This window comes from Puntigrus tetrazona, chromosome 12 (assembly GCF_018831695.1).
Source record: "Puntigrus tetrazona isolate hp1 chromosome 12, ASM1883169v1, whole genome shotgun sequence".
In the NCBI taxonomy this organism is placed as follows: Eukaryota; Metazoa; Chordata; class Actinopteri; order Cypriniformes; family Cyprinidae; genus Puntigrus; species Puntigrus tetrazona.
This window is the reverse complement of record NC_056710.1, coordinates 6,892,429-6,911,024: the sequence shown is the minus strand read 5'-3', so window position 1 is coordinate 6,911,024 and position 18,596 is coordinate 6,892,429. Positions and strand designations below refer to the sequence as shown.

The window sequence follows — 18,596 nt, the reverse complement described above, 5'->3', positions numbered from 1 at the left end:
TACAGGGGTCACTCATTCCACCCTGAGGGTTCGTGCGGCCGCGAGGTATACTGTACCTCTCTCGGTGGACATACAGTTGGTAGAGACCCCCTAGTGACAAGTTTCCTCCTTGGTGCACTGTGGTTGAGGCCTTCAGTGAGATCACGGGTTTCAACATGGAATCTGCCTGAGGTGTTAGAGGCCCTCTGTGGAACACCATTTGAGCCCATAGAGGAGATCTCTGATCATCTTCTGACCATAAAGACCACACTGTTGCTAGCACTGCGTTCTCTGAGGAAAGTATGTGACCTCTCAGTGGCCTCTTCATGTCCTGTGTTTGCGCCTGGCATGGCCAAGGCTTTCTTGTACCCTTGAGCAGGTTACAGTGATAAGGTCCCTATGGTCACACCACAGCCGGTCGTACCCTAGCCTTTGGACTATTTGCACATAGTATGACGGGAAACCTAGCCACATTCATTAATTTAGCATTCTGACAGTTAGTCAGGCTTATGATAGAACCTAAATATTAACAATACTGGTTATGTGGAGTGGAGTGGAGTACTACTTTCCGAAAAAGTAGTAGTCTTCAAGTTTATTGTATTAAGTATACTTTTTATTACCAATATGGTGGTCAGTGTTTGCTTGAGTTGGGCATCTGTTTCATCTACATATAAAAAAACATATTAAATATTATTATTAATAATAAACATATTAATATATTTGAAATATAAATGTGTCAAAAATGTATTTGACATTTTCGAGGGTTGTTTCTTGTTTGCCAACTACTGGCCTAACATGTACAGAATATTGTTTTTGTTTAATTTAGTTTTTTTGGCTTGTTTTTTTAATATACTTATTTTTTTCATGCTATTTTACTTATTTTTAATGGTACATGTATCATTTCATTTTATTAATAGAAAATTAATGTTGAATTATTTGCTTGTAGTATTTAGAAACAATAAAGTAAATATAGGGACTCATTTTTTACAATGTGTATTTTTTTTGAAAATTCAGTACATAAGATGTGTACTAGCGCCACTTTCCATTTAACAATGAAAATACTGATTCTAGGAGCACAAGTATAGCTCAAATATACTTTGTATAAGTCAAGTAGACTTAAAAAGCCCATTTCTAAGATGTAAAAAGTAAACAAAGTATACTTTCCTATTTTAAGTTTAAAAGAAGTATACTAATAGTACACTTGAATAAATTCTTTTTGTAAAGGGTACTCTGCATAATGACTCATAAACTAGAATGTATACAGACGTGGACAAAATTGTTGGTACCCTTTGGTCAATGAAAGAAAAACTCACAATGGTCACAGAAATAACTTTAATCTGACAAAAGTAATAATAAATAAAATTCTATAAATGTTAACCAATGAAAGTCAGACATTGTTTTTCAACCATGCTTCAACAGAATTATTAAAAAAAAATAAACTCATGAAACAGACCTGGACAAAAATGATGGTACCCCTAACTTAATATTTTGTTGCGCAACCTTTTGAGGCAATCACTGCAATCAAACGCTTCCTGTAACTGTCAATGAGACTTCTGCACCTCTCAGCAGGTATTTTGGCCCACTCCTCATGAGCAAACTGCTCCAGTTGTGTCCGGTTTGAAGGGTGCCTTTTCCAGACTGCATGTTTCAGCTCCTTCCAAAGATGCTCAATAGGATTGAGGTCAGGGCTCATAGAAGGCCACTTTACAATAGTCCAATTTTTTCCTCTTAGCCATTCTTGGGTGTTTTTAGCGGTGTGTTTTGGGTCATTGTCCTGTTGCAAGACCCATGACCTGCGACTGAGACCAAGCTTTCTGACACTGGCTAGTACATTTCTCTCTAGAATTCCTTGATAGTCTTGAGATTTCATTGTACCCTGCACAGATTCAAGACACCCTGTGCCAGACGCAGCAAAGCAGCCCCAGAACATAACAGAGCCTCCTCCATGTTTCACAGTAGGGACAGTGTTCTTTTCTTGATATGCTTCATTTTTTCGTCTGTGAACATACAGCTGATGTGCCTTGGCAAAAACTTCGATTTTTGTCTCATCTGTCCACAGGACATTCTCCCAGAAGCTTTGTGGCTTGTCAACATGTAGTTTGGCATATTCCAGTCATGCTTTTTATGATTCGTTTTCAACAATGGTGTCCTCCTTGGTCGTCTCCCATGTAGTCCACTTTGGCTCAAACAACGACGGATGGTGCGATCTGACACTGATGTTCCTTGAGCATGAAGTTCACCTTGAATCTCTTTAGAAGTCTTTCTAGGCTCTTTTGTTACCATTCGGATTATCCGTCTCTTAGATTTGTCATCAATTTTCCTCCAAGTGCCACGTCCAGGAGGTTGGCTACAGTCCCATGGATCTTAAACTTCTGAATAATATGTGCAACTGTAGTCACAGGAACATCTAGTTGCTTGGAGATGGTCTTATAGCCTTTACCTTTAACATGCTTGTCTATAATTTTCTTTCTGATCTCTTGAGACAACTCTTTCCTTTGCTTCCTCTGGTCCATGTCGAGTGTGGTACACACCATATCACCAAACAACACAGTGATTACCTGGAGCCATATATATAGGCCCAATGGCTGATTACAAGGTTGTAGACACCTGTGATGCTAATTAGTGGACACACCTTGAATTAACATGTCCCTTTGGTCACATTATTTTCAGTGTTTTCTAGGGGTACCATCATTTTTGTCCATGCCTGTTTCGTGAGTTTATTTTTTTTTAATAATTCTGTTGAAGCATGGTTGAAAAACAATGTCTGACTTTCATTGGTTAACATTTATAGAATTTTATTTATTATTACTTTTGTCAGATTAAAGTTATTTCTGTGACCATTGTGAGTTTTTCTTTCATTGACCAAAGGGTACCAACAATTTTGTCCACGTCTGTAAATGAATGTAACAGTCATTAGCTGATGCTGTCACGTCTTGGACTCTTTTGTTTTTGTTTTTGTCTTATGCCATATGCTCTCTGTACCCTACTTTTTGTTTCAGTTAATTGTCTTAGTGTGTTCACCTTTTTCTAGTTAATTTAGTGATTTCCTGTGTGTATTTAAGTCCAGTGTATTTGTATTCAGTTTGTCCGATCGTTGTGGTTAATACTTGTGGTTTATGTTCTGCCTGCCTATTGGTACCTATATTTTTTTATTTTGTGTTTGGAAAGATTAAAAGATTTATGTTTATAGCATTCTCGTCTAGCGCTCCGTCTCTGACAGATGCCTCCTCAACAAGACTGATTACTCCCTCTTACTCCAGCTTCCTGGCTCTGTCCCCTTTGCTGGTTCTGTCAAAATCTCTGGGTCTTCCTTGTCCTCCTAATTAAGTATTACTCCTTGGGGCCTAGACTATAGGCCATAGATCAAGCGTAGATTAAGAACCTTAGCCTTCCACTCATTGGGCTCCACTGGGCTGCTCTTTGGTCTTCACTCCCACTAGCTCCATTTGTCTTTCAAGCCCTTGGCTCCAACTTTTCCAGGATTTGTTTCGGCTTCAGTTTGTTTACTGTTTCCTGTGTACTAATTCCTACGTGTTAATTTGTTTCCATATTTACTGATACTGTGCATAATCTTGTTTATTTTTCTCATGTATCTGTATATTTATACCTGTTAATTCTATGTTTATAACACTTTCCTAATTCATTGTCCAACATTTTCATTTTATCGTGTGCAAATTTATTGCATTTTCTTCTGCTCCTACATTGCATGTTTTTGAATCTTTGCTTTGTTTGTAACTAAAGTAAACTGCTGCATTTAAATCCACATGGAATCTTCTTGCCATACCTGCATCATAGCACAATCTGCACATTTGCTATTTTTAATGCAACTATTTTTAATACAGATGTTTTATGCATTAGTGCAGCTGAACTCACCATTGTCCAGATACTTCACAGTGGAGTTTTTAGAAAAACTGGGGTCAAAGTTTGCCATGAGTGGAGCAATATACTGCGTCGCTGTCAGCATGCGGTGTGTTATCTCTCCAGTGAAAATAAACCCTATAAAAAATAATAACAGTTCAAGTATAAGACACATTTCCTTGAAAAAGGCTATATTGTTTTTGGATTGTGTTTCACAAAATGACTGTGTTATTTACAATTAATATTTTGTGCATCATAATTAATAGACACTTTCAGATTCATTAAGACCCATTTTCAAAACTTAAGAATATCTGAGAAGCAGGTGAATGCAGTTACTGATGCCAGCAGATAGCTTTCCATTAACTAGCTAAGCTAAACATGCTTCAATTAAAATGCCTAAAGCTAAACCTCTCTTCTGTTTACATTTTAAACCAGCGGTCCAATATAATGTATAGAGAACATTATAACCTTTTTACTCCACAATACCAAATGCTTCCTTTTTTAAACTTATGTAGCTAATTTTGTCACAGAATGAGAATGTGCTTTAGGCCACTGTAAAAAATACACTGATTAGAGAGATGGCTCTATATATATATATATATATATATATATATATATATATATATATATATATATATATATATATATATATATATATATATATATATATATATAAAGTAATGTTAACACTGCATCACTCAGACACAACCATAATCAAAATCATATCTACTTAAATAATTTGCACACATTTACTTTTCTTAAATATTTTACAGTTATTTACAATTATTACTTTTGTCTTAATACTTCTCAATACAACTCTTTTCCATGCAAATGTCTTGCATTGCAATAATTTAAGATTCTAACAGGAAGTATTTTTTGTTTGTTTTTTAACTGGTTACATACATTTTCAACACCTTGAACTGAACACATTCTGTACCATGGAGAGCTCCATCAGAGGAAGCAACAAAGAGCTGAGATAGCCGGTGATGGCATCAACATAGGTGTTTTTTCTTTTCCCCTTTTACAGGGAGCTTTTGCAACTACTGCATACCCGTAAAAGGAAACAGATGCTGCATTCCAATGTACCTCTTATACTATGCCCTTAAAGTATGTACTTTTATGGTGAAAAAACCCCCCAAAGCATTTGAATGTGTAGTAGAATAGTAGACAAGCTTTTGCACATACTATCACGACACATATCTGAGTATTTAACTGTCTGCTCTGTCGTACTTGTTACTCACCGTCACTGCAAACTGGCCTGTCAATCCTTGTCACAGTTTCTCCATTTATGAACTTAGCTTCTTACCAAATTGGTGAAAAATGAAGTAGCACATTGATCAGCCAGTCTTTCATGACAAACACTATGCTCATATTTAATGCATAATGATGTATTTAAAAGTTAATGGCTAATTATTCACACATTTTTCTGAAATTATTCACGATTAATCCCACCTTGCTTTAAAGTTTCTAAATATATTTTAAATATACTTTACCCAGCAATACCGATTTCCCTATAAAATAATTTCCCCTAATATTTAACTGTAAGGAGCTAAATCAAAAACCTGTAATGCAAAAACACTAACCCAAGAAGGGATATCCAAAGGAACAAAAGGACTTCAAAAAGAGATTAAACAACACCCTCCCTCCCTGTTGCTTTATGGCACCCTCCTCACCTCTGCTCTTCCTGCTTCCCCTCCTTCTGCCCAAAAGACTTGGCTTAAAGTTCATTAGGAATAAGGCATTATATGTCATGTGTCTTATGAACCTATTGTTCTTCACTTTCATGTTTGGTCTCATTTGAAAGCTCTCAGTGCGATTGGTAAATTGGTCTCAATTTCCCAGTAATCACTTATATTATGGAAAAGATCACTTGGTAGAACTGTGTTTTGTGGAAAAGGGGGTGTGTTCTCCTTTTGGGTCTCTGAAAGTGTTCCAGCCAGATGTGACACTGGAGCATGGGAACCTAAACACCAAAAGGTTTTTACAACTAAATTTGGATTCTCTTTGTCTGTTCTGAGTATATAAGGAAAGTGACAAAACAGAGCAAGGTGCGCTTCTGTCTCCATACACCACACTATGTACTTTCTAAAGACCAGGTATAATGACCTTTTTGTTTTATTTTGTGTTATTTTTGTACTGCTGATCAGTTGTGCAAATGTTAATAAATTTAACCAATTTGGAAACTATTCTTGCTTGGCAAAATAAACGTTAATCTTGTTTAAATTATAATATTGTCTGAAATAACTTTTCTAGTAGGTTAGTGACTTCTGAGGTTTTCCGCATTGTTGGTGTGCTAGGGTGAGTCAAATCAACGATCAATGGATGAAGCCAGAGGCACGTTTTTGAGATCTTGACTTCTGGTCACCAAACTGGCTTAGCATGCTATTACTTATTACGCATAAAAAATACTGAGGAAATTGCTGCTAGGTAAGCGACCTACGGGGTAGCCGCTGACTAAGACCTGGACTAGCCCAGATGTGTCGTGTTGGAATAGCAAAAGATTAATAAATATAAGTGATTTTAAAGAAACGCAAGGAAAAGACCGAACGCACAATAACCTTCGGCCAGGGCCTCTGGATTCTGTTCTTCAGAAAAAGGGGGACCCTTACATAACTATTGACTATAGCCATTAAACATTACATTACAATTAAGAACTATCAATTTTAACATTTTGTCACATCAGCACTGTCGTCGTCCAAGCCGGTCACATGGTCCCGATCACAATCCCCAGATTACTAATTGCCCGCACCTGTAATCACTCACCAGCACACCTTCATAACCCATTCCTACCATTCACTCGACGTGGCTATTCTCAAGGTCGCACACTTACCTGTTGCTCATCTTCTTGTCTGCCTGCCTGCCAAGGGATCTCTTGGAATGATATTCCAATTTATAAGGAAAGAACTTATGTCTTGTGTTGCTGACTTTACTCCTGTGTGAAGATTCCTTCCATGTTTGTGTTATCGGCTGAATGCCTCTTCCTCAGTTACGTCATTAAAACGCTTCTGTTTGAACTTACCCTGTGCTTATTGACAATAGACTTAATCTTTAAATATTGAAGGTAGTGCAACACACATAGGGAGGTTTTTGAGATGCTTTGGATTGTGATTTAACTGATTTAGCAGATTTTATCTTTTCAATTGCTTGCTTAAGCCATTTATCAATCAAATTCAATGACAATATTTGGCTAGACAAAAGTTTTTTTCAAACGTTAGTCTTAACAAATGCAGCTTATAGTTTGGACAAAAATAATTTAAATTGTTTTTAGGCAAACAGACAAACAGCATGAAAAGAATCAAAACAACATGCATTTGTTCCATTTGCATTTGCTCTGGGATTGTCCAACCCCCAAACTATTGTTTGTCTTTCTTCTTGCAACAAAACCACAAACAAAGGGGTGCAAGTATTGGCAAACTAAACCACTCATCCCTGGAAATGACAGCAGATATGAAATCTGATCAAAAAGCTAATTTTACTGGATATGTTATTAAAGTTGTGTGTAATGTAAAAGTCAGGCAGAAAATCCTAAGTCATAGAGACATGATCATGATTGTGTTATGTCTTTGTAAGCTAAAACAAATTTGCTTCTGATGGTATGCAATCCACCAGAATAACTGCTTGGCCGTGGCTATTACAAGGAAATCAAGACCCACCAGTCTTCAAACTATTTGTAAAAAGGCTCAAAATTTTGCAGTTTCTCTCTGTCTGTTTCTTTTTCAGATTGACTGTTGCCAACCCTGGGGAATAAATTCCACAAGGATGCCTGGTCACACCTACACCAATTTACACCAAGTAGATAGGTGTGGAGACTCCACAAGGGGTCATTCACACCTCATAGAAGACCAAGACCACTGAATACATAATTCCATGAACCCCAGTGTAGCACTGGCTCTAAATTACACAACACAAATTATGTAGGCTAGAAATCACCCATCTCCTATATACAAACTGTCACACAATAATGCAAACCTTTATTATTGCAACAACATGACACATTTACCTGGTATTGAGCATAAAAGCCTCCAGGTCTAAATTATTTAAAGAATTCAAATTCATTGCATTACATATAGTTCCATACATAAAGGTTAAGGTCCTAGGAAAAAACACCAATCATTGGCATTGTTGCAAGCTGGGGGGCTTGTAGTTATCAAGTGTGACTGGCCTGCACGTCAAATGCAAAGAGAAAGAATTAAAAAACTGAACTAGAGATTTTAAATCTCTTTCTATTGACTTTGTTTGCATTAATGCTTTAAAATGAAACAATTGCTATAGGCAATTGTATGATGGAAATATGAAATTTCTACATTTAATTATGTGTTATATATTAATTTTCCATACCACTAGTAAACATACTGCTTATATTGATTTTGTTACTTCCCTTTTATTCACTCAGACCAAGAACCTTAATCCAAATTATAACATTTAGTGATAGTATATAATCTGGAAGCCAAATAAGACCTGTCCATTAAATAAGCGATTCAGAGAAATGGAGACTCTGTTTACCACTTGCACAGAAGATTGCTGCTTTGTGAACTTTTGTTTAACCCCTTTTTATCCCATAACATCACCCAAGTCGGTGTTCAGTTATTGCTTGATTACTCTGGAGTTGTTTAGATGCCTTGCATTTAACGGACAATCTAAATGATTCCTTCATTTATGGAGATCTGCCAAAATTCTGTAAGACACACCTTCTATGGGAAGGTGACTGAAAGTTTTGCAGCAGGTCAAATGAATGTACTGGAGAGGACGCCTCTCCAGAATAGAAGAATGATTTCAACTCACATTTGAACAACTCAACGGACCTGGTACATGAAGTAATCCTGCAGGCTGAATATCACCACAGCCAGTGCAGGTGGTCACACACCTGACCAGAGACTGCGGCAGCACGGAACACCAATGCTTAAAGAGACTGTACATATCACTGATTTGATTCCTGCATTATTTGCTTTAATGCTGTTCTTTCAGTTGACCACTCTGCCCTCACACACCCTCAACCAGTGCAGCCTGCTCTGACAAGACTTTGGATGTAGACATCGGACCGAGGTCTTCTCCTCATGGTCCCATAGGCACCATTCAGAGTTTGGCCAAAGGGACCAGGGAAGGACTATAAGGAGTGAATTCATTTATTGAAACAAAAAACCTTTCATGCAATAAAACTATTCTCAGAAAGTATCTCCAAAGGAACAAAGCATTTCAAGAAAAGCAAACAACACCTTCTCTCCCCGTTGTTTACGACACCCCTTTTCACCTCTACCCTTTCTGCCTCCCCTCCTTCTGCTCAAAAGACTTGGTTCAAAGTATATTAAGAATAAGACAGCAGAGGGAACCCTTACCTCTGGATGACCTGTGATCACTTCCTCTGCTGCTACTTCCTGTTTTGAGACTATAAATTGTGAAGCAGGCCCCTCAGCTGCATGTTGCATTGTTTGTATAAAGTTAGCCTAGCCTTGTGTTTCCCTTGTTCTATATCCTTTGGTTTTGACCCTGCCTGCCTTTGATTCTTTGATTGTTTGCTGCCTGACCCGACCTCTGCCTGTTTTTTTGGATTCTGTTGTTGCCTTGCCTCCTATACTCCTGTTTGCTGTGTTTCCGCGTCTGCCTGCTTTGACCATGCCTTCATCCAATAAAAGCCTGCAAATGCCTCAGACTCCTCAATCTTGACAGAATGCAACATCAAACCAGGATCCAGCAGCCTTTCACCTGAACCATGGCCAGGTATGTGCCTTGCAATGTCTTTACTAACCCTCAAGCATGGCACCCGAACACTTGAGGACTATACCCAAGAATATCTGGACCTGGCTTACCTCTCAGACTTACCGGACTGTTTGTTGGGCCACTCAGCCACTATAAATAAATAAATCAGCCACTCAAAACACAACTTATTTGTGAGGGTCCACGTGGGTCACTTGCACAGTTTGTGGAGTTTGCTTTAGTGATTGTGGGGTCAGCATTCACGCTGTGTATTGCGGAGGAAGAGGACACCACATCGACTCCTGTAATGGCCGCCTTCCCAGAGCCACTGCCCAAGATGGCCATCTGCTGTAGAACCTCCAGAGTGGGTATCAGTTATGCCGAAGCCCTCTGCCTGCCCACTCTCGGCCACAGAGACTGAGTACGGGTCCACAGCAAATTCAGTCAAAGTCTTAGAGATCGCTTATGAACCTTCCTCCCAGCTCAGATATGGCTAAAGAGACTATTGATGAATCTTCAGTTTTCCCAGCTACGGTTGTGAAGGTCATCAGGTCATTCTTGTCCTGTCAAGTCATGGCTATGGGAGCCACTTATGAACGTTCGCCCTGCATCCCTGTACCGGCTGTGAAGGCCGTCTGTGACTCATTGACCAGACCTGCTAAAAGTATAGAAGCCTTCTATGAACGCTCACCCTGTTCCTTCCCTGCTAAAAGAGCCACCTGTGAATTATCATCCAGTTCAGTCACTGCTATGGAGGACACCTGTGAGCCCTCATTCTGTCCATTCAAGACTAAGGAGGCTGCTTGTGAACTCCTGTCCAGCCCAGCCACAGCAACGGGGGTGTCTGTGAAGATTCATCCGGCCAAGTCTTGGTCTTTGGGGCCACGGATTTTGTGTCTCGTCCCTTCTTAGGTCCCAGTTACTGGCCGAGGTTTCCAAGCTGCCTGATCGGCCCTGGTGGGCGTCCGACTCGCCTGATCGGCCCGATCTGCCCTAGTGGGCGTCCAACTCATCTGATCCGCCCTGGTGGGTGTCCAACTCGCTTGATCCGCCATGGTGGGCGTCCAACTCGCTTGATCTGCCCTGGTGGGTGTCCAACTCATCTGGTCTGCCCGATCCGCACTGGTGGGCATCTGATCCGCCCAATCCGCCCTGGTGGGCATCCTCTGCGGCAAGCCCCTGTATCCCCACATGGACCTGGCCCATCGTGTTCCCCGTGTTCTACCTCCTATCACAGAACTGTTTTGTTTTTGTTTTCTTAAGTGCAAGGAGGTGCTCCTAGGAGGGGGGCTATGTTACACAAAGCCATCAGAGGGAGCCCTTACCTCTGGATGACCTGTGATCACTTCCTCTGCTGCTACTTCCTGTTTTATAAATTGTGAAGCAGGCCTCTCACCTGCATGTTGCATTGTTCGTTTAAAGTTAGCCTAGCCTTGTGTTTCCCTTGTTCTAGATTCTTTGGTTCTTCTTACCCCAAAAGGTAGTTAACACCATATCTTCAGCAAGAGCACGTCTACAAGATGTGCCTATGCTTTGAAGTGGAGCCTGTTCATCGCATGGTGTTCATTTTAAAGAGAAGATATGCAGAATTGCCCAATCAGAGTCGTGCTGACTTTCTTGCAGCAAGTGTTGGAGCGAAGGGTTTCAATTCGAGCCCATCGAAGAGATATCAGATCGCCACCTAACTCTAAAGACAATGTTGCTGTTATCATTATCCTCTTAGACAGTAGGAGATCTTCAGACCCTCTCAGTGGCCCCTTCTCATCTGGATTTTGCGCCAGGCATGGCAAGGTCTTTCTGTACCCACAGAGTGAGGTACATTCCAAAGGTCCCTACGGTCCCACCACAGCACTGGACACATATGTCCACAGAGCTGCCCTGTGGTGTAAGGCAGACCAGTTACTTGTTTGTTTTGATCCTCCTAAGAGGGGTTTTCTAGATACTAAACAGACCCTAAGTAGATAAATTTTGGATGCTATTAATGTTGCCTATTAGTCCTCTGGCCTTCCTGCTCATCTAAGAGTCAAGGCTCATTCAACTAGGAGTGTGGTGGCCTCTAAGGCCTTTTTATCAGGTGTCTCTATACAAAAACTTTGCAATGCTTTAGGGTGATCCATGCCTCCACCTTTGTTTGTGTCTATGGGTTAGACCTTTGAGTCACTCTGGGCTCTTCTGTTTTCTCGCCTGCAATGCAGTTCAAAGCTCCCTAAGAGAAAAGTCTCCAGGTTACACATGTAACCATTGCTCCTAAAGGGAAAGAGACACTGCATCTTGTGGCCACACTTCTAGCTTCACTGTCAGTGCTTGTCTCATGACAGTAAGAAGCTCAAGCTGGTTGCACGCCAAAATTTCCTGGCCAATGACATCACCCGCCCATGATGTCCCATCCTCTCATTGGACTGATTGCACACGTATTTAGAGCCGACACGCAGCAGTAGGGCATCCCCATAAAGTGTTGTATCGATATTTATCAAAATTTTGAGGAAATATGGTTATATGTGTAACCTGGAAACTTTTCTTTCTTATAGGAGTAGGATCCCCATTTAAATTGGCACAAATAGATTTGGTGTTGCACCTCTTGATTGTAAGATTCCCTGGGCATTAAAACAATGTCACCACCTTTGTCCACCTTGTGCTTACAATATGAGCGCATGATGAGTGGACAGTAACCTCACACTGACCACAGTATGAGCATACAGTGAGTGTGTTGTGAACTTAAATTGTGAACCTAGTATGAGCACACAGTGAGTATGCTGTGTGGTTTCACTTTAAGCTCTATTTTGTCACACACATTGTGACCACACCATGAGTATCTTGTAAGCTCATGGTGACATCACTTTGAGATCAAATAGTTGACTGGGTGGTCTTTTTTGACATAGAAGATCATCAATGTCCGTCTCACTCAATTTTGTGGTTCAAAGGTGTCAATAGATGCAGACATTGTAGGAGGGCAAAATATGCTCTTTGTTTTTAAAAGGAGTTCTAGTTCTATTGCTAGCTGAAAATGGTCAGCATGTGACTAAAACATCTGCCTTGTTTAAATTGCCATGTGCTAAAATTTGGTTAGGAGCACTGTGTGAAGAGTATTGAAAAAATGTCTGACCAGTCTCGGATAATACAAAACATCTTGTAAGCATCTCTGTCATTTTCTCATTGTCTGTGGCGAACACTAACCAGTTTGATATGCTCCTAATGGTTTAATAGAGGAAAGAGGTAAACAGTCTATATACAATACCTCCAGTTGCTATGGTGATTTGTCTCACTTGATGTCCATAGAAAAGAAAGTCAAACGTCAGTGCCACCCGCTGGTGATAAGACAGGAAGTATGATAAAGGAAAAAAATACAAAATAGAAGTAAAAAAGAAATGTAGTTAGGGAGGTAAAATGGTAAGTAACAAAATTATCAAGCTAGAATTAAATGAGCTTATTTGGCCCATATAAGTCATGGGCATATTTTCGTAATATCTCTGCGTGGTTATCTCACCGATGCTTGTCTGTGTGTGTTGGATAGAATAGCGTGCACTCCTTGATCAGGTGCTTGATGCATTGAATCAAGATCCACCCAAAGATCCTGTGTTCGTTTGTCACCTGGACCAAAACTGCGCCAGGAGTAGTACCTCTGGGAGTCCTGCTGACAGACAAAAAATGTAAAATGTAAAAGTTGTCAATAATAATAATACACTGTCTCAAATTCATAGTTCTTAAAAATACTCCATGGCGTTTCATTTTTTGTTTGTTTGTTTTGTTTTGTTTTTACATTTAGTACATCAGAACAAGATTAGCCTTAATTATAAGTAGCCTACACAACTGTTATACAGTGCTGGGAAAATGTATTTGCCTCCATCTTGATTTCTTTTGTTTTCATTTCCTTCTAAATAATTTTAGATATTTATATTATATAAAGATCACATATAGATAAACACATTTTCTTTCTATAGATTCTATATATCATTCCAACATTTATCACCCATGTAAAATAAAAAATAATAATAACTTCTAATTTAATATATAATGTGAATATTTATTTTTAATATATATTTACAAAAATTAAAAAACATTTTCATAAGAATTTTCTGCAGGTTTTTTTCAGGACAATTTTACTTGGTTTGTCATGTTTCTTTTCATTTCATTTAAATTTTTGGTTGATTAACTGGCCTGTGTTAGTCAAACCTTCCCTCCGTTTACTTTCAGTGGGTCACTTCAGATGACAGACAAATTGGGGTCTCGCTTCGAGAGACCAATCTGCTTTGAGTGTATTAAAACGAGCCAATGAAGATTAGCATGAGCTGCAGCTTATCACAGCTTAAGTATAAATGTGCAGCAGGTGCAGCACATATTCAGACTTTTTGCTGTGACGTTAGTCGTTAGACGTTTTTCAGTCGCGTCGGATGGCCAATGAATTGGGATCCCTACTAAAATGACGTGGACTTCCAGTGTCCTGTGGGAGCCTCCCAAACCCCCGGGATGCAGAGGCTCTAAGTGACCTACCTCAAGGGGTAGTTGACACCATCTCTTCAGAAGTAAGAGCGCATTCAGAAACATTCAGAAGTGTCAATGCTTTGAATTGGAGCCTGTTTGCAGAGTGGGGTTTTTCTCCCTGAGAAGATCCCCTGGACTGCCCAATCAGAGTCGTGCTAACTTTCTTGCAGATTCTATAGCCTTCTTGTGGAAACGGTATCCTCCTGTGTATCCTCACCTCAAACGGGTAGAGGCACAAACGGTATCCTCACCTCAAACGGGTAGAGGCACAGAGAGGTCCAGTTTGGGGTCGGTTTGTGAACTACTCCAGAGTGTCTATACAGTAGACGCTGTCAAGCTCCTTTATCCCCTCATCTTGCGCCAGGCCCTCATTTGATGAATCCATGAAAACCAGTAGAGGGCTGGGAGCCATGTGAAGTACCCAAGAGGACTTCATGTGTGTTTTTCCACAGTATAGCCTCAGAGCCCCGCGTTTCCCTGGCAGACCTTCTGCCACCTCAAGAGGGTTCAATCACCTCAAATTTTCCATATGCACTAAAATATTGTCTATATGAGTATACGTTCTGAGACCTCCTACGGGCAGGCTGGACTTCCACATGTATGTGGGACATTCCCCAGTGTTCCAGTCTTACTAAATGGGTAGCTCTATCAACAGTAGGTTCTTCTTGTGGTTGAGCCCTGGCCTATGCCAAAATGAGGGGGTTTGGGAGGCCCCCACAGGACACTGGAAGTCCATATCATTTTGGTAGGAATTCATCGGCCATCCGATGTGACTGAAGAAGGGAATGGAAACGTCACGCCCCATCGCTTTGGTGCTGAGTGGCAGGATCACTTGCTCGGCTCCTCAGCAAAAGCCTGATTATGCGCTGCACCTGCTGCTCATTTATACTCACGCTGTGATCAGCTGCAGCTGGATGCGATTAGAGCTACCAGTGTTTAATGGCTCATGTTAATACACTTGAAGTAGATTGGTCCCAATGAGGTATAACAAACGTAACCGAGACATTATCATTATTGGTAAAAATCCACTAATGATCATCATTTACAATTGAGTGTTTACAGCTGGCTTGAATGAACAGATCCAAGTGTGTATTTGTGGTTTGGAATCTACTACTCTACTAAGAATTTGGTTATGTTTGTATTTCTCTTTTTAGAAAATGCCCATATAACCAACCCTATAATTACCATTTTGGTTTTAAAGAATGGAATTTTATTTAGTTTGTCAGAATTTCTCTTGGCAGCCCTATGACTTAAACAGGAATTAACAAACAAAGGTCTTCTCTTCAGGACATGAGATAAGGACTAAAAACAGAGGCCGTTTTTTGGGTAAAAAATCTGTGTTGCAGACTGTTTTGTAGAGCAGAGTAAGAGAGCACTGCTTTTAACTGCTCCAGCTCAGTAATAACATTGTTTTGTAGCAATGTTATTACAAGTGTAGTAACAAATATTTGTCATGTTGAGATGAGAAAAAATTATGAAGAATGACATTGGTACACAGGATGGATTGGTACACAGATTGCTACAGTGTCAACATTGCAACAGTTTTGTTGTCCATATCTACCTTCTAATGAAAAAATGAATTAACTGACTTTGTATTCTTTTGCCACACTATACTTAGGACAAGAATAAAAAAGTGGAACAAAAAGACACTGCAAGCTCTTAATGAAAAGAACATCAAGAAAACTAAACAGATCACAGATCTGTTTACAGATCACACCATCTTGAACATTATAAAAAACTGAAAATTTGTGTCCCTCATTTTACAAAATTAACAATAACTTGATATATTGAGATGTATAACACTGTTATACTTTATTATATATACTGTTATATATTTCTGCAAATGTATAAAAACATTTGCAGAAACTGTAAAACTCTGTAAATCAACTATGCGCTTTTCAATTGGTGGTTTATATAAAACCCTTAAAACAGGTTTAACGCCATAATTTAGACACTGTATTACTACGTTCTTTTAAAGTCACTTTATTTAAAACTTTCACAGTGCATTTATATAAAACTTTACTTTGAACATCATGCAAACTTAACTCTTCTAGTTCTTCCTGTTAACATATTCATAACTCTTAATTCTTCTTGTTAACCTATTGTTTTCTTTCTCTGTGATTTTCTGTTTAAAAATGTTGAATTTTTCCTACTTACCGTACGACCACACACTTAGATGTAAGTCCAAGGACTAAGCATTACTTTTTGTGAACTAAACAATGAAGCATTCCAGGTATTACTTTACAAATATGGGGGCTGCTAGTGAGTACCGAATGGAGTAGATGTGTTTTAGTGAAGCACCTCTCTATATTTTATATTTTTTGGTCATTCTTGTGATTACTGGGTTTCACTTTTATCATTACCTAACTTTGATTAGTAAAGATCTATACAATGACAAAGCCTAAAAACGAAAGGTAAAGAAATTGGATAAACCACTAAATGATCCTCCTACTCAGTCGCTGCTGGAGATGGCAGAACAGGCATCAGTCTCAGAGTTTGGTGTCGAGTCTGAAGCTCAATCTAGCAGTATTCTTTTGGCAATAAAGAATATGAGCAAAAACAATGACAGACCAATTTGATCTGGAAGCATCTTTAGCGTCCACTCAGGCATCTTTAGTGAGCCTCGGGGATAGAATCAAGGAGGTTGAAAATGCTACTGCGGATTTTGACCATCACCTCTCTCAAGTCAAGCAGAAGTGTGTGAAAATACAATCAGAGAATGAAGCCCTTTGTCATAAAACAATTGACCTAGAAGCTTGCTCCAGGTTGCAAAACATTAAAATTGTTGACTTACTTGAGAAGATTGAGAATGGGCACCCTACAGAATTTCGGACAAAGTTTATTCCTGGCCTGTTGGGCGCAATCAACTACGCATCACCCACGGCATTATTGACAAGCTGTTTTCCTTACCTGAAGAGGTGGAGACACTCATTGGGACGCTGTCTTGAATATAACTTATATGTATGCAGGCTGGACATGCACTGGTACGTGCCACTTACTCAGCAGTTGACTGAAGCAATTAATATGACCGGTTTTTGTTGTTTATGATATGTGTTAATTGAATTGGAGAGAGAGCTTCAGGGCTTTTCTCTTAAGCTGTAGTTTACTGTTCCAATGGTCCAGCAACCCCTCAGTGATTCTCGGAGGGGAATTCACGATCTCTCCTCTGGTCCGTAACCTTTCCAATCCACCAGATATTGGAGCTGACCCCCTCTGCGTTGAGTCCAACAGCTTGTTCACCTTATACGCCAGAGCTACGTCCAGCAGAGGCAGTGGATCTGGACTCTTTTGACCGGGGATAGCATCCGGGTGCAACGGTTTCAGGAGGGAGACATGGAAGGATGGAGAGATTCTGTAGTTAGCAGGAAGCTCAAGCTTGTATGTTGTATCAATTATTCTTTGTAGAATTTTAAACGGGCCGACATACTTTGGGCTGAGCTTCCTGCTGGGTAGCCGCAGCTTGATGTCCTACGTTGAGAGCCAGACCTATTGTCCAGGTTGGTAGGGAGGATGTGGGCAATGTTGTCTATTGGCCTGAATCTCTTGACTCCTGACGGCTTGCTGGAGTGCGCACTGTCCCGTACCCTCTCACTACGTCTGATCCAGTCATCGGCAGCTGGGATGGATGATGGTTATCCTGACCACGGTAAGTCCAATAGAAGAATGCTTGAGAGAGTTCTGGGCATATTCTGCCCATGATAAGAATTCTGACCATACGTTCTGTTCTCGGCTGCAATATGTCCGCAGGTACCACCAAATTTCTTGGTTTAAACATTCGACTTTGCCATTGGATTGTGGTTGGTAACCTGATGTGAGGCTGATGTTGATGTCGAGATGTTTGCAGAATGCTTGCCAGACTTGGGACGTGAATTGAGTTACTCGATAGCTTACAATGTCCTCTGGTAAACCATATATCCCAAAAACGTTTTAGAAGAGGGCTAAAGCGGTTTTCTTCAATAATTTCAATCATTTTTATTTATATAGCACTTTTAACAACACAGGTTGCATCAAAGCACTGAACAGTATAAAGCAGAATAATACAATGACAGGGATGTATAATGATGAGAGTGAACAATTGGTTATTAAATGCAGAGACAGTGTCATGAACCGCGCCTCTGTGGCTCTCTCCAACGGCCACCAGGAGCCACTCAAAGGGAGGGGGCTCTGTCATGAATCGCGCCTCCGTGGCTTTCTCCGACGGCCACCAGAGGGAACCCTTCCCAGAATATTAGTCCCCGGAACTACATTTCCCATCATGCCTCTTTCCAGCTCTAATTACCTGCCCAGGTGTACCTTGTTAAGACTGTTATTTAAGCTGCAACCAGCCAGAACTCTTTGCGAAGTCTTATCCTTGCTCTGGCTGGTAATTCTAAGCGTTTGTACTATCGTTGTCTTCCTGTGTTTGAGCTTGTTTCGTGTTTTTGTTTCGCCAATTGTTTGCTACCTACCCATCAACCTATTGCCTGTACCTCGACTCTGATTCTGTCTGCCTGCCTCAACCATTGCCTGACTCTGTTTTCGACTCTGCCTGCTCTGGGTTATTTCAGCTATTGTTACCGAACCTTGCCTGTTTGATTCTCATTAAAGAG

General features: G+C 40.1%; 1 protein-coding gene across 4 annotated transcripts in view; it reads right to left on the bottom strand.

Moving 5' to 3' along the window:
* The window catches only part of plxdc1 (plexin domain containing 1), a 162,200-nt gene that overhangs the window by 50,960 nt on the left and 92,644 nt on the right, over positions 1 to 18,596 (bottom strand). For 3 of the 4 annotated variants that reach the window (XM_043253999.1, XM_043253996.1, XM_043253998.1), the window contains exons 3-5: positions 13,013 to 13,159; positions 12,764 to 12,833; positions 3,853 to 3,975 (exon numbers count right to left, since the gene is read on the bottom strand). In XM_043253999.1, the coding sequence (XP_043109934.1) occupies positions 3,853 to 3,975; positions 12,764 to 12,833; positions 13,013 to 13,159 (340 nt within the window). The remainder of the gene's footprint in view (positions 1 to 3,852; positions 3,976 to 12,763; positions 12,834 to 13,012; positions 13,160 to 18,596) is intronic. The other variant, XM_043253997.1, reaches the window with a different exon arrangement.